The sequence below is a fragment of the Oryza sativa genome, chromosome 1 (assembly GCF_034140825.1).
Source record: "Oryza sativa Japonica Group chromosome 1, ASM3414082v1".
Taxonomy (NCBI): Eukaryota; Viridiplantae; Streptophyta; class Magnoliopsida; order Poales; family Poaceae; genus Oryza; species Oryza sativa.
The window spans coordinates 27584239-27599473 of record NC_089035.1 but is presented as its reverse complement, the minus strand read 5'-3'; the positions used below and the strand labels follow the sequence as shown (position 1 = coordinate 27599473).

Here is a 15235-nt window from a genome sequence, read left to right as displayed (position 1 = left end):
AAGTTATTTTGAATTTTAACGAATCTTATCTGAATTTCACCGTGTAGGTAATTGGCAAAACCGCTAGAGAGCGATTTTCTGTGGGCAAATGTTTTTTTTGTAAAAAAAAATCCGGATTCCATGTAGGAGAATATAAAAGATCTGTTGCTTCAGGTTTCATCAAACTTTCAATAGAAGAAAGTACTCCCTCCGTTTCAGGGTCACAGTCAAACTGTTTTAAGTTTAATCAAGTTTATAGAAAAACGTAGTAACATTTTCAACATAAGATAAATTTATTATGAAAACATATTCAATTATTGATTTGATGAAATTATAAATATTACAATATTTTTCTATAAAATCAGTCAAACTTAAAACTGTTTGATATTGATCAAAGTCAAAACGTCAACTTGAAACGGAGGGAGTACGAAGTTTACAACTCGTTCATCGTCCCTGAATGACTCTAAATGAAAGCCCACATGGGCCCATAGTCTGTACGGGAAACAAAGAGAAACTGGAACCGAAGACCATGATGGGCCGGTCCGTACGAGGAGCGCCGAAATACCTCGGGCCGCCGCAAACATGCATTGCTGCCACAAACTGCTATCATGTCCCGAACAGAGGATTTTTACACTTTCGTTTTTCAGATTTGGTTTTCACCTCAAAACGAAATTATACTGATAGTATAGTTTTGCCCAGCCCTGCGTTCCGAAAAGTGAAACACGTTGGCCCAGCAACAAAGAAGAGTTTGAGGAGCCTTTGCACCAAAGAGAGATTGGGATGATGCTCGTGCTGCGTCATGTACACTCATATTGCCTGGTTGGTCCAGGTAGGGAAGCCTAGATAAAATCATAAAAAGGAAGGATGACGACGGCCCGGGCCGGCCGGGACTGCAGCCAGCTAGCCAGCCAACCGTAGCTAGCTCGGTCCCATTCCCATCTCCCTCTCCCTCTCGATCGGCACGGTTCACCTAACCGTCCTGATTCTTCAAGGGAATTTCTCCCGGTCATCGATTATTGCGCTCGAGATTCCCTAGTGCTACTAAATCCGTCTCAAAATAATAAATACAGTTGTGGTATTTTTGTCAAACATTTAACCGTCCATCTTATTTGAAAAATTTATGAAAATATTTAAAAAATTAGTCACAAATAAAGTATTATTCATGTTTTATTATCTAACAACAATAAAAATATTAATTATAATTTTTTTTTAAATAAGACGAATAATCAAACGTTGAATATAAAAAATGTAAAACTACATTTATTTTTGGATGGAGAGAGTAATAGACTCAACCACACCCTCTCCCTGATTTGGCCAATAGTGTACCGGCGATTTATACCAGTGGCCAGCCGGTCGCGTTCCCAGCGGCTTCGACGCCACCACCAGCCAACATGGAAACCACGGCCCGTTCGTGGTCGCGGCGGATGAGACATCTGCTCGGTTTGGTTTTTTTCATCGACCCACACGGCCGCACCGCTAGCTAATAACTCGATTCTCCCCGTTGCTGTTCTGCATCTGCAGTGACACACAATTAGGTGAACTAACAACGTCGCACTTGAAAAAAAAAAAGGTAGGGAAACAAAACCACTTGGCAAAATCTAGCGAAAAAGAGGAGAGGAGGAAGGAACAGGATAGCACAAGTACGGGCACATGTCATAAACCGTACACGATTCGTTCAAAAAAAAAGAAGAAAAAACCGTACACAATCCGAAATCGCATTTCTAGTTGGGTTTCTAGAAGCGCCACCTCCCACATCCCCAGCTCTCCGGGCCCGACACGTGTCCCGCACAACCTACGAAATCAGGCGTACTCGCCACTGACAGGTGGTCCCAGGGCCGTGATGGACCCACCAGTCAGTGACACGGGAGGCGGCCCTTATCTACTACGCGCGCGCGCGAGACCCGGCCATAATACCGCCTTCTGTTGTTAATCGGTTAGCTTCGCGCGCCGCCGCCACCGGCTCAACCCGAGCCACGCGAAAATTCGAAGGAATCCGCGAATAAATCCGAGGAGGAGACCCCAACCCGAGTAGGCGAGGCGAGGCGAGGAGCGGGAGACGTCGTTGGCCATGGAGGACAGAGACCGCGACCACCGCGGCGGCGCCGACGAGGACGCCCCGGGACCAGCCGCCGCCGCCGTCGCAGCTGTGGACGGGGAGGACGAGGTGGAGGATGATGGTGGGGGTTTCTCCTTCCCCGTCCCGCCGTTCGCCGCGGACGCGTTCATCGTGCCCGTGTACCCGGTGTTTGGTCGGCCGATGTCCCCGCCGCCGCGGGAGGCGGTGGTGGAGGAGGAGGAGGAGGATGAGCCGGAGACGGCAACCCTGCGGGTGCCGTTGGGCCGGCTGCTGCTGGAAGAGCGGGAGTTCCGGGCGAGGCAGCGGGAGAGCTCGGGAACGTCGCCGGTGCAGCCGCAGCGGCGGCGGCCGGACGACGAGGGCGAGCTGGAGGGGGTGCCGCCGGAGAGCTACTGCCTCTGGGCTCCGGGCGGGCAGCCGTCGACGACGCCAGCGTCCCCGCGGCGGTGCCGGAAGAGCGGCTCCACGGGGTCGGTGCTCCGGTGGCGCCGCATCAGCGAGCGCCTCGTCCGCCGGAGCCACAGCGACGGCAAGGAGAAGTTCGTGTTCCTCAACGCCCCCGGCGGCGGCGCCCCGTCGCCTCACCCGCCCAAGGACAACGACGATGCAAACGGCGGCGGCAGCGTCGGCAAGGGCGACGCCGGCCGCCACGGCTGGAGCTATTACAGCAAGGGCGGCGGCGGCGGCAGCGGCGGCCGTCGGAGATCGTATCTTCCCTACAAGCAAGAGCTCGTCGGGTTGTTCGCCAACGTCAGTGGGTTGCGGCGGAGCTATCACCCGTTTTAAATTCGATCCTTTCCTCCTCTCTCTCTCCCTCTTCGTGTTCGTCCTCTCCTGTGCATATAGCTAGATACTCTCAGTATAATTCGTAGTGATAGAATAAAATCGGCGTGTTGACAAATTGTAAATTGTAATTAGCTCGTGTAAAGTAAAATGGTCCTACGGCTACGTGAGTAAGCATCTCCCAAACATGGAGATTGAAATCTTATCTTATCTATAAAAAGAAAAAAAGTATTGATGAAGCATATGGTTAGCATTTGTTTGTTCTTTGTTTACATGTTTAGTAGTTACTTCAGAATTGATGCAAACAGAGAGGAAGAGTTCAGGATGGGTTTTCTGTTTTGTCGGCTGTGGCTGCTTAATTTTTTTTTGGTTCATCTCTATCTCAGATAGACCGGATTTCTGTACGCTTAGTATTAAACCGACCAACACCATTAATTATTGATTAGAGGATTTTGTTTCGTGGCGGCTTGAATTAGTACTAGATTTTTAGTTGTTTGTCAACGTGTCATCATTTGTTCTTTGATTAAGAGGTTGTGTGCGAGGCAGGATCAGCGGCGACAGTTGATTTTCAATACAACGATTTCGCGTACGTAGTGAAGTAACCCGGCATGGGGCAATTTAGTTTGTCATCAATGCTTCATGTGAATTTAGCGAAAGCTATCTGCCTACCTGTCACGACGTGAACGTACGCTATTGATCGTTTCAAAGCTCTCACCTAAATTCTCTATCCGTGCGTGTGAGCTTTGTCACTAAAAGTCTTAAAACTATATTTATTCGTGGGGATATTCCACAATTAGCACTGGGTGAATGGTTTGTCGTGTTGGCGATAGTTACCACTGCTACTAAACTACTACAGTACCTATTTCTTTTCATGGTAAAGAGACTGTGCCATTTCGATAAGCAAGAATCTGCTTACCAATACGAGCATCTCCCTGACGCACACCTCCTTCCTTTTCTCCCTTTTCTTTTTCTTTTTTTTAGCCACTTACTATTTCTATTTGCTTCTTGAGTGGCAACTTTTACCCGTGCAGATTACACAGCAAAAACTAGCAAAAGCCTTGTTACGTGTTACGCCCCAATCTCGATCGATCTCCAAACTTTCCCCCGGTTTTTTTTTTGTGTGGAACCGGTGGTTTGGTGTCCATCTCCCGTTTCGTTGTCGCACCCACAGCGCCCATCCACCGTGGTGCGTGGCACCATCCGTCAAGTTGGCTGCGAGGGACGAAGATTTGCGAGTTTGCGACGACGGGGAAAGGGCTCCCCGAGCGCGACAGCTACTCCTCCGCTAACCAAACCCAACCACGCACACACGGGCACACTACTCGCTCTAGTTTTAGACACAACTTTAAAAGTTATGACGAGAACAAAAAGATCTAATACATACTACCTATCGAAATCTAAAGTCAATGGTTATATAAATTTGTACCAACTTTGAATGAAGGTTACAAATGGATTTGAATAAATGTATCTTTGCATCGTGAGTTACTGGATTATATGTGATCTCTGTTCAGCGAATCGTGTAATAAGTTGTTGCAGTATCGCTGAAGCAAAGATCAGGATTTATTTTATTATTGAAAAAGAATCTCCGAGTACGCCTAGATTTTAGTCTTTTTTGTCCAACCGCGATCAGTAGCCACGTTCATGTCATCGTGTGAGTTGCGTTTCGGGGTAAATCGATCAGGTCGGCGAATGCAGTGTCGTCCACTTATTATTATCCTCTCCCTTGTCGAGCCGGTGAGTGATGAGTGAGCCATTAGCGTCTTGTTTGCTGCCTAGCTTAGCTAGAACGCACGAAACGAAAGAGCCACGGCCACGGCACGCGTGGGCAGGGGGCCTCGCTAGTGCGGTGGGCTCACGCCGTCACGCGCGCCGTTCAAAAGCGAGGGGGAACAAGGCGGCGACAAGGGGGAACGCGCCGACGTCGCGTCCGACGCCGACGCCAAGTGATGGCTCTAACCTTACCAAGAGTGCTGGTCTTTAATTCTTTTAGAGAAGTGTCGGTACAAAGGCCAGAAGTTGTAAGACAATTCATCACTGCTTTTCTTCTCTCTCCCAGTTACACTTCATTCTTACAAATACCATATTACTGTACCATCATCAAAGCTCAGTTGATACCATGGATTAGTAATACCCACCCAACCCATCCAAACGATGAGCAGATATTGCCGTATTGCCTGGACGATTATGGCATTTGTTTTTTTTTACTTGCATATTTTGGCAGCACGCAGGGAGTACATGGAGAGTTTGAGGCTGAATTACATTGTTCAGGGAGCGGAACGCAGGTCAACAATCTCGAACCTCAAATTTGGGTTGAATATAACCTTGGAGCAGGTTTCATAGATTGGGCCGCCGTCCGTTGTCTCCCGGTGGGCGTGGAACCCACTTTCACTGCACTCCCTAAGCACACCCATCCCTCCTGGGTCTGTCAGCCTGAATATTCCACAGTTCCTAAAGGATTTGAGAGCATATGCATTTCACTGTAAGTGATAATAAATTGGCAGGGGGCACCACCAAAAGCAAAAGGAATAATAAATTGAAACTGTACAACCGTCCATAGAATACTTGCCTAGTAGGATCAGTGGGAGCAATCACAATCGCAACGGCCTCTGGTAACATAACCTGAAGAAATCCAGCACTTTATGTCTACCAGAATTAGAGGAATGGCAAAGCAAACCAAAATTTCTTTCTGATAAAGTCGTCCTGAGCTAGTAGATTAATAATTGCAGTAGTGGCTAGTAATTCCTAGCTAGATTAGAATACAGCCAAAAGCACAAAAGATTTGGTCGTGCTTTCACCAACTGAATTAACTTCGTTTACATGTCTTACTGCAGGCAAAGTTTTAATGCAAATAAGGAACCTAAGGCCTTTTTAAATGATAATAATGCATACCTTTGATTATTTTATTCTATAAGCCTAACTACAACTGCTCAACTAAGGATAGCACCATAGATAGTGTATGCAGATGTCAGGGTGGTGTGTTAAGTCTTGTTATGTTTTCTCTTGAGCTTTGGTGCCATTTTATTCATGTGATTCCATGACTCCATAGCCCCCTACGATAGCTTGCTAAACAAACTTCACACCAATAGAAATCCTTTTTGTCAGATGAGGCGCACAACACTGATATGAGAGCACTTAAAGATCATGAACAGTAATATATTCAGAGTTTGCAGCTTTCGTTCTAGAATCGGACTATGTACATTAAAATCACAAGATCTATAATAGGAAAAAATTGATGCATATCAGTGCATCAAAGTATTATACCATCCTTTATAAATTGATAAGAGCTGAACTTTCTATTGATACACCATTTATTTTGAGACAAAACATTATTATCTGTCATATAATTACCTGGTAGGAGTATTGAGTGTGCAGATCAATTGATGATAAGAAACACGTTTGTGAAGGGTGTGTCTGGAAAAGATAATGAAAAAAATCAATCTGTGAGCTGCTAACTAAAATAACCATTATATATGAACATATCAAGAAGGTCATGCATGGGTTCCATTTTAAGTTGGATTTGATAATATGAAAGTTCCAAGGATATCAAGACAAAAGGGTAAATAATGGTTGCGAGTGTTACATGTATCCACCCTGCAGGGTAAAGTGATTGCTCCGATAAAATAGCATGTATCTCCTCCTCACTGACAGCCTGGCACTGCATTTGGGAAGATAAACCACCGCTTCAGAGCGTGACAACCAGATATGCGTGCACAAAATATGTAAAAATGGCTATGATGTATTAATATTTAATAATGTATCTATGTTTCAAAACAGTTTAATTTCTGACGTACAGAATGAGCAGTTGCTTCTTGCTTTGGTATGATCAACATAGTCACATAGTAAGTCCCATCTCTCTGCAAAGAAGCATTGAAGATCACAATGCAAATCCAAAAATAGGTATGATTATCATATTGGCAAACCATTTTGTGAAGCGAACCTACAAATTCATCTAAAAGGGACTTACAAATGAAGCACCTAGGATTCCACAAGTCTCTACATTGTTGCCTGTATTCTCCTTTGCAAGTTCGATGAATTCATCTGTCAATCTAACTGACTGAAGAACATGCATAAAACAGTTATTTCATCTTAAACTCCAGTTTCTTCGTAGTGACATCACAAATCGAGACAAAGGGATGATAATGGAAGCAGAACGTACTATCTGCATGTCATGCAAATTGACAGATGCTGAAGACTGCCCCACTGAAGATCTTGATTGCTCATCAGCATATTCAGGATCCTGGCTAAAAGAAACATTGCCGAAGCTCGAAAGGTCTTCTATCCAAGAAACAATAGGAGATGGGTAATGGTGCTTCACAGAGTAGGAACCGGTATTGCGATCTCTTGCTGGTCTACAATTAACTTGATAGTGGACAACCTTTTGTTCATTGGTATCGATTTTATCCACATAATATGGTTTACTTGGCGTTGGATGCGTCCCACATTTATTTGCATTGATTTCAACTCTGCCATTTAGCACTGAATATATCATGATGGCATAATATTAAATACAACCACACAAGGAAGATGCACATGAGGCCAGTATTGTATACCTCCTGCCACCCATGGCTAGGTCTTGGCACCAGACTTCGACCTGCAGATCAGATCATCTCAAACGAATATAAACGCACAAAATCAAATACAAGAGGGATTTCTTTGAAAAGGAAGTCGAATCAGCCGATTTATTTCCAAAAGGCATGCTATCCATTGGGACATAAACTGAAAGCTGATGAAGAACATCAGTGGCGGGAGTTTCATGAGCTGCTCAACAACTCCAGAATGGTTCGGTTTCAACCACAGCTTAAGCAAACCAACAAAAACGTGGCATCTTATCATTAATCCTATAAACAAATGACACATAATACCACTACAAACTGATACCACTGCATCACCAGCCTTGCAAGGATACCTTATTGCTTCAGAAAGCTAAAACTATCCCGGACTAGATTAATCCACGTGACTGCTCCTTGCCACCTACTAACTACCAAGACAGCACGAAACCACCCAGCGGCAGCAGCAACACAGAGCGAGCTATACCGACGATTCCTCTCTCAACCCGACATGAACCTGCCAGCGGAATACCACCGGAAAAACCGATTCCCCAACGATCGATACCTTTTGAGAGGGAGAGAGGCTCACCTTGAGAAATCCGGAACAGCAGCTGGACAACCTCACTGGAGTTCGCTCGGGCCAAGGATTGGAGAAGGGACGCGGGAGAGAGAGGGAGGGGAAAGGCGAGCGCGCGCGCGCTGTTCTTACCGCAAGCGCAAAGGACGCGAACCCGAATCCGCGGCGCCGTCTATAGAATTTCACGCCCCCACACACGCACACGCGTCGTCACGCTGGCCGGGCTCGTGCGTGACAAGCGGGTGGGCGAAGCGATTGAGAGAGAGGAGAATTCAAGATAGGGACGAAAAGCAAGTCGAGGTGTCGAAGGGGGGAAGCACAAGAAAGCGGGAAGCGGGCGTCACGCTCGCGGCGGGGCGCGGCCGGCGTGGGGTTGCGTGCCGGTGCGTGGGAGCGACGCGCGCGGTGGTGTGGTGGCGCCGCGTGGGGCGGCGGAAAAATGCGGTGGATTCGTCTCGTCTCGTCTCGGCTCGGGGAATCAATCGAGAGGCGGGTGGATGCCTGATGACGTGAGAGCACGGGACGGACGGCTGAGAGTGGGAAGTGAAAAAAAAGAAGGGGGCAAAAGAAAGCATGTCGGCTGTCCTAGCCGTACAAGAAATTCTTTGTAGATAAGCTACGGTGACGAGGCAGTTTCTTGTTCTATGGGTGTGTTTAGTTCGGAAAACAGAAACAACTTGGTGTGTTTAGTTCACACTAAAATTAAAAGTTTAGTTAAAATTAAAACGATATGACAGAAAAGTGGAAAGTTATGTCTAAGAAAATTTTGATGTGATGAAAAAGTTAGAAGTTTGAAGAAATAGTTTAGAACTTACAAGGGTACGGAAGTTTAAGCTCGAACCTTTTCTACACCTGTTGCACTTGTCATCCCGGATTGAGAAGGCGATAGTCTGCGACTTGCGAGGCATATGTGGCTAAATTCTCCCAACGTCACGCATAGGTCACTTAAAGATGGGAGCTAAATTATCATTTGAGAAGTACTAGTTCAGCTGATATGTTAGTTTATACAGATGGGGAATTTCACACGCCATATATCTGAGAAATTCAATATCACCCACCAATCATCTTCCAGCAGATCAGCAAGTAACCTTGTGCAAATCCCAGGACATCTTACAAACCAGCGTATCACGTATGATTGGAACAAAACTCTCTATGAAGTTTCATAAGCGGAATCATCCAGTTAACTTCATATATAAGACATCAAAACGCATCAACTTCTTTCATGTACCTGCTTATGTGTACATTCTTCTACCGCTCCCTGTTGAGATAACACGATTATAGTGCCGTTTCTCCGGTTTGCAGAATCATAGCTGACGTCTAACCAGTAATTCCTTTAAGATTCATTAGTACTGCCAGTCGGTTCTCCCTACACTGACTAGAGAACAGTGTACCCACAAAATAATAATGATAAGGAAAAATGAGCATAAAGGTGTAGATTAGAGGTAGTAGTCCTACGCTATACATGACAACATATTTTTGTATAACATGATGTGAAGGCTACATAATTTGTGGGCTATGGCTAATAATCAAGAGAGACAATAACAGATAAGGAAGAATGCTCGTAAGGGACCTAGGAATCCAGATCTAGCTAACATGACAAAGGAAGCTGTCATATCAACCTCAAAGTTGGTGGTTGCATGATAGTAACAAATAAATGGGAAATCGAACAACAGAACAAAGTATGCTTTCATCTTAGTAGGGACCTGAGGGCAGCTGCAGAATGCAGAGAGCCCAAGGTAAAACTGACCGCAGCTTAAGTTTTTGTTTAAGGTAAATATATACGCTCATAGAAACATAAATGGGAATGAATATTTAAAATTAAGTAACAAAAAATGATAGGACCCCATGTTATACTTGTTAATATTTAAAGCAAAATGGGAACCACAAATTCAAACTTTTACCCAAGACAAAAAAAAAAGTTTGCTTACCATCAAGATAGTCTCTCCAAGAGACTTTCCACCATACTTCGTTGCCCTATGCCACTCAAAGATTCTGATTTTATAATCGCATTTGATACAACAATGACATTACTTGGAGAAGGTGCATTAACCTACAAGGACATTAGCGATTTATATTTTTTCCAAAGAAACAAAGATAAAGAGGATACATAAAAGAGTGATATAATCAAGACATATACCCACACTCGGCCATTCAGGCCAACAGCAATCTCAAATGAAAGTTTTTTTCCAAGGGCCTCTAGAATTGGACATGTTGGAGAACTTAACAACCTACAAGCAACAATTTACAAAATATAAGAAAATAATGCAACTGCATTGAAGAATGCTAGTATGTAATGTCCTCACATCCGCGACAGGCCAGTAGACGTGTCAAACATATAGCCATCTTTTAGTTGACCAAATTCGGCTGCTTTCCCAGTAGCTGTAAAATACAAGCCACAGCAATATATTCATATTGAAGTAACAGAACTAATGCAATAATTAGACAAATTCAAACATAACAGTATAGCCTGAAATGGTGTCATTATGTAAGGTCAAATATTATCATATAGAAAGGAGTGACAGAATAACAAAAGACGTACTTGAGTACTTCTAATGGATTAGTATAAAATAGAAAATCCCAATGCTGAGTTGTAAGATAATAGTTTTACCATCCATGCACGAGAGCTCTGGGTTCATGATGCTATTTGCTTTCACCACTCGTGCATATATTAATGTACCAATCTGCAGGAGAATATCATGGGGTAAGGCACAGATTGGGCCTGCTGTACATGCCTCTTTAGTACAAAGACAAAGGAGGATGAAAAGCAACAAATCAGTGAGTTGCTGATCAAAATGAAAGATAGGTGTTTTACAAACAACATATCACTTTGTTGAAGTTATAGATCTAAGCCCATGTTACTGCATAGAACATCAGAAAATATTGGCTATATAACTCTAGGCAGTAGCAGTTTAAAACAAGGAGAAACCTGACATTTGCATTGTGCAAGAACACAATTATTCAATGAAATAAACAATATTCTCCTATACATCATAACAGACTGAGTTCACCATTATTTTCTGAAACTAAGATGATAGCTATTCAAACTAAGATAATTTCAAGTATATCTACTAACACAAAATCATGGTATATAGACCACCTAAAGTAAGAAAAATGTTCTCAAAGCTGGCAATCAATAAAAGCAGGATACCACAGTGAACTTCATGACAAAAACCTATGAAAGAATTGAGTTGGGGAAACAAAATCAACAACCATTGATGAATGATGATGACCCATTAGTCACTGCCATACCTCGAACTTTGGAATATTTCTCCTGGTACCACCTTCAAATGCAAGAACTGGTAAAAAGGCCAAATTAGGACCTTTTATATCCACCAAGAAGTTCTGTAATGACAGAATCCAGCTCAGCAAAGAGGTAAGAATATATCATATGAGGTGCATCGTGATGCCTCATTTAATGACAAAACTAAAAGCAAGATTTTAGACAGTTAGTGGAAGTCCATATCAGTTCATGTAGTATATTTGAAATGTACAGAACAGTGATTGTATCAAAACAATTAGGTCCACATACTAAAAAATGCACCATATAGAAGAATTAATTTACATAAATATACATAAATGTACTTACATCTGGTTTGGTGTCAACCACAACACCAAGAACTGTATCTTCTACAGAAGGTATATACTGCAAAAGAAATAAGAATAAAAGCCAGTGAACAGGCTAAGCGCTGAAGGACAAAGAGAGTAAAGAACTATGTGAAATCCCCATTCTACCTTTGAGAAGATATAAAGGCTAAAAACATGGCAAGCATAACCCATTCCACATGGGAAACAAATCATAACATTAAACTGGAAATAAACTCAGGATGGCACACGCATATGCCATCTACCTAACCAATTTGCATACTGTGTCAAAGGTAATATAGTGGGAATAGCAACATAATTATCTTTCTGTTCAATCATGAAACATTAAGGAAGGGGCAAACAACCTTCTGCCGCACTAAGAAAAGCAATACATGGGCATAAAGCAGCACGCCATACAGACACAGTGAGCGTATTTGATCAATTCACATTCTCATTAGTCCTTATAACGATCCATGGACCCCTATATACCTCTCAAGCAGACAAAGTTGACACACATGAGGTAAACATTTTTTTTTCCATTGTGTTATATATGAGATCAAACAGGAGCGCTCACCCTCTTCTGCGAGCTCTCGACCCAGTATTTGCTGGGCTTCGAAAGCCGTAGCCTCCCAGCACTGGTAGCCTGTATGGTGTCGCAATCCTGCAAACACCGGGGAGCACTCATAAGCATAACAATAAACCCTTGATTAAACCCTAATCCCTAACAATCTCTCACAAAGCCCCACTTGCCACCACGAAACGAAGTTACCTGTCGCAGGCCGGCGCCGAGCTTGATGGTCTGGTTGGTCATCTCGGCGAGGTCGAGGACGACGTCCCCGGGGACCTGGGAGGCGACGGTGATGCGAGTGAGCGAGCCCAACTCCGCAGGGATAGCGAGTCGGAGGTCGGGGTAAGGTAAGAGGGCTTGGGACGCGTACCACGTGGTTGTCGACGAGGGCGGAGGGCGGCGGCTTCCTCGATTCCATTGCACGGCGGCGGCGGCGGCGCGCGGGTGGGCGGGTGCGGTGGAGACTGGAGCGGAAGAGCGGAACGGACGAACGGTGAACGCGGCGGCGGCGCTTCGGTGCGGGCGTCTGCTTGCCTGAGAGTGCTTGCTGTGGAGGAGATGGGCCTAGGGTAAGTTGGAACACATGCTATGGGCTTGGCAGGTGATGAGTTTGGCAGGAGATGGGCCTAGTGATGAGTTTGGGCTGGGCTAATGTTGTTCACTTGCAGCCCACTATTTGGACCACTGAGAGGACAGAATAATCTATTATATTATTAAAAAAATAAAAAAAGAGCCTCCACGTTCTCATGGCCTAGAAATTCTCACATTAATCGAAGAAAAAGAAAAAGCAAAGTCCATATAGAAATACAATTTAGAAATAGTTGAAATTCGGAATTAAAAAATAAAAAATATTAGAAGAGGAGACTAGAGTCCATATAGAAATACAATTTAGAAATAGCTGAAATTTGGAATTAAAAAAAGGAATATTAGAAGAGGAGGCTAGAGTCCATATAGAAATACAATTAGGAAATAACTGAAATTCAGAATTAAAAATAAGGAATATTAGAAGTAGAGTATAGAGTCCATAGAAATACAATTAGGAAATAACTGAAATTTGGAATTAAAAATAATGAATATTAAAAGTAGAGTATAGAGTCCATATAGAAATACAATTAGGAAATAATAGAAATTTGAAATTAAAAATAAGGAATATTAGAAGTAGAGTATAGAGTCTATGTAGAAATACAATTAAGAAAAAAAATAGAAATTCAGAATTAAAAAAATAAGAAATATTAGAAATAGAGTACAGAGTCATATAGGAATTTAAAACTAACTAAAATTTGGAATAAACATAATAAAATTAAAAGTAGAGTTTAGACTCCGTATAAAAATACAATTTACAAATAACTAAAATTCAAAATTAAGAAAAACATGGGAAGAAGAGTTTAAGGTCAATATGAGAATATAAATATATGGATACATTTTAGAACTAACTAAAATTCGAAATTAAAAATTAAAGAATATTGAAAGATAAGTTTAGAGTCCACGTAGAAATACAATTAGAAATAATAAAAATTCAGAAATAAAAATAAATAATATTGGAAGAAGAGCATAGAGTCTATATAGAAATACAAAAAATTCGAAATTAAAAAAAAAGAAATATTAAAAGACGAGTCTAGAGTCCATATATGTCGGTGACATGGGACCGGGAGTATCATGACTCGAGGCTTGAGGCAGACACAATCGCCCACGTGGCCTGGCACCCTCGGGGACGTCGGGCCCGAGGGTGATGTGTGCGCCCACCTCTTGGTCTTCCCGAGGGGGGGGGGGGTCGGACCACTCCAGCCTCGCCCCCGAGGGGCGAGGCGCCCCGACCCCTCGCGTTTTCTACTCCACGTGTATGGGTTAGGTGAGCACAGCAGGGCTCACCTAACCGCATTTATTGCGCCTCGGCTAAGCGTGTCACGCCGCACGAAGTGCAGTGCAGTGCACTCGATTATCCGGTCTGTGACCAGTCACAGACCGGTCAAATCGCGGGTTAGGTGGCGACAGGCGGTCAGACGCATGCTTCGCCCCATCCTGTCTAGACGAGAGCTTCTAGGCACTCGTCCCCGGCTGGAGCTAGCGTGTTACATCCCAGAGATGACACGTTAGCCCCGATCGATATATGCCAGGCTTCATCCTAACCATTACAAGCAAGATGTTGTTTGAAGAAGGGCAAACATGCACGTTGCTGAGCCGACGTGTGGTGGACAAGAATGACCGATTTGTGACCGGTCTGACACTGCTCATGTCGTCAGCACACAGCCACCTTCCCACGACGTGCCCGCCTCAGGCAGAAGTGGAGGTAGGTATGTGCCGTCCCGTCAGGAGGATGTTCGGAGGACGACCGTGCAAATCTCCGTCCATTTATGAAAAGAGAAAAAGTCCAGTTTGGAAAGGGAGGGGTGCATGTGGTATCCCCTTGAAGTATAAAAGGAGGACCTTGCCCATAGAGAAAGAGGTTGATTCTTTCCAGATTCAGAGCCTAGAACGAGGGAGAGGTCGGCTCACACTTTGTAGCTCCTTCATACACAGATCCACCAAAACACAGGAGTAGGGTATTACGCTTCTCAGCGGCCCGAACCTGTATACATCGCCCGTGTCTCGCGTTTCTTCCTAGCTGGCGATCTTTCCACATACCGAGAGAGCTTGAGATTTCACCCTAAGCCCCCGGCCGAACCGGCAAAGGGGGGCCTGTGCGGTCTCCCGGTGAGGAGCCACGAGCTCCGTCATCTGGCGCGCCAGGTAGGGGGCTCAGCGTGTGTTTTCTGAGCTCTCGTACTCCTCCGTGGGCGCCAAGCTTTTCTTGTTCAGCCTAATGGCCGAGCAAGCAAAGGTGCACGACCTCTCTCCGAGTGTGAGCGGCGACGACGGGGAGCCGAATCCACGCCGTCGAGCTCGTACTCCACCGCCCCCTCCTCGCCAAAGTCCTAAGCAGGGGGAGGCGCTCGAAAGGGTCGAAAGATCCGCGGCTTCACCGATCGCGGGCGATGGAGGAGAACGGCGAGATGGGGAGCGTCGCCTCCTCGTCTACGGCGACGGCAGCACGCCCCAGGGCGCGCTCCAAGCTGCGGGCGCGCTCTTACGTCACCCGCCTGTCGTCCCTGACCCGGAATCTCCAGCCCAACGATGGCTGGACG

General features: G+C 44.7%; 3 protein-coding genes across 6 annotated transcripts; 1 reads left to right on the top strand and 2 right to left on the bottom strand.

The window, feature by feature from the left end:
• The first annotated feature begins 2009 nt into the window (after positions 1–2009).
• On the top strand, positions 2010–3081 carry LOC4327853 (uncharacterized). Its single transcript, XM_015773397.3, has one exon. It carries the CDS (start codon positions 2048–2050, stop codon positions 2840–2842), a length of 795 nt encoding a protein of 264 aa, XP_015628883.1. The 5' UTR covers positions 2010–2047; the 3' UTR covers positions 2843–3081.
• Positions 3082–4855: 1774 nt separating this feature from the next.
• LOC4327852 (AMSH-like ubiquitin thioesterase 2) lies at positions 4856–8255 on the bottom strand. 2 transcript variants are annotated; one of them, XM_015765720.3, is made up of 9 exons: positions 7976–8255; positions 7390–7430; positions 6996–7315; positions 6804–6893; positions 6631–6693; positions 6420–6494; positions 6188–6250; positions 5406–5458; positions 4856–5287 (listed from the first exon to the last, which is right to left on the bottom strand). In XM_015765720.3, exons 3-9 carry the CDS (start codon positions 7002–7004, stop codon positions 5104–5106), a joined length of 537 nt encoding a protein of 178 aa, XP_015621206.1. In that variant the 5' UTR covers positions 7005–7315; positions 7390–7430; positions 7976–8255; the 3' UTR covers positions 4856–5103. The 2 variants fall into 2 exon arrangements, with proteins under 2 accessions (XP_015621206.1, XP_015621203.1); XM_015765717.3 differs by having other exon boundaries at positions 6996–7302.
• A 647-nt stretch (positions 8256–8902) lies between these two features.
• Positions 8903–12649, bottom strand: LOC4327851 (uncharacterized). 3 transcript variants are annotated; one of them, XM_015765722.3, is made up of 10 exons: positions 12484–12649; positions 12315–12389; positions 12120–12206; positions 11550–11606; positions 11213–11305; positions 10572–10644; positions 10267–10342; positions 10101–10191; positions 9892–10013; positions 8903–9338 (listed from the first exon to the last, which is right to left on the bottom strand). In XM_015765722.3, the coding sequence occupies exons 1-9, from the start codon at positions 12529–12531 to the stop codon at positions 9894–9896; spliced, it is 720 nt and encodes a 239-aa protein (XP_015621208.1). In that variant the 5' UTR covers positions 12532–12649; the 3' UTR covers positions 8903–9338; positions 9892–9893. The 3 variants fall into 3 exon arrangements, with proteins under 3 accessions (XP_015621208.1, XP_015621210.1, XP_015621209.1); XM_015765724.3 differs by having other exon boundaries at positions 8903–9334; XM_015765723.3 differs by having other exon boundaries at positions 8903–9221.
• Between the last annotated feature and the right edge of the window lie 2586 nt (positions 12650–15235).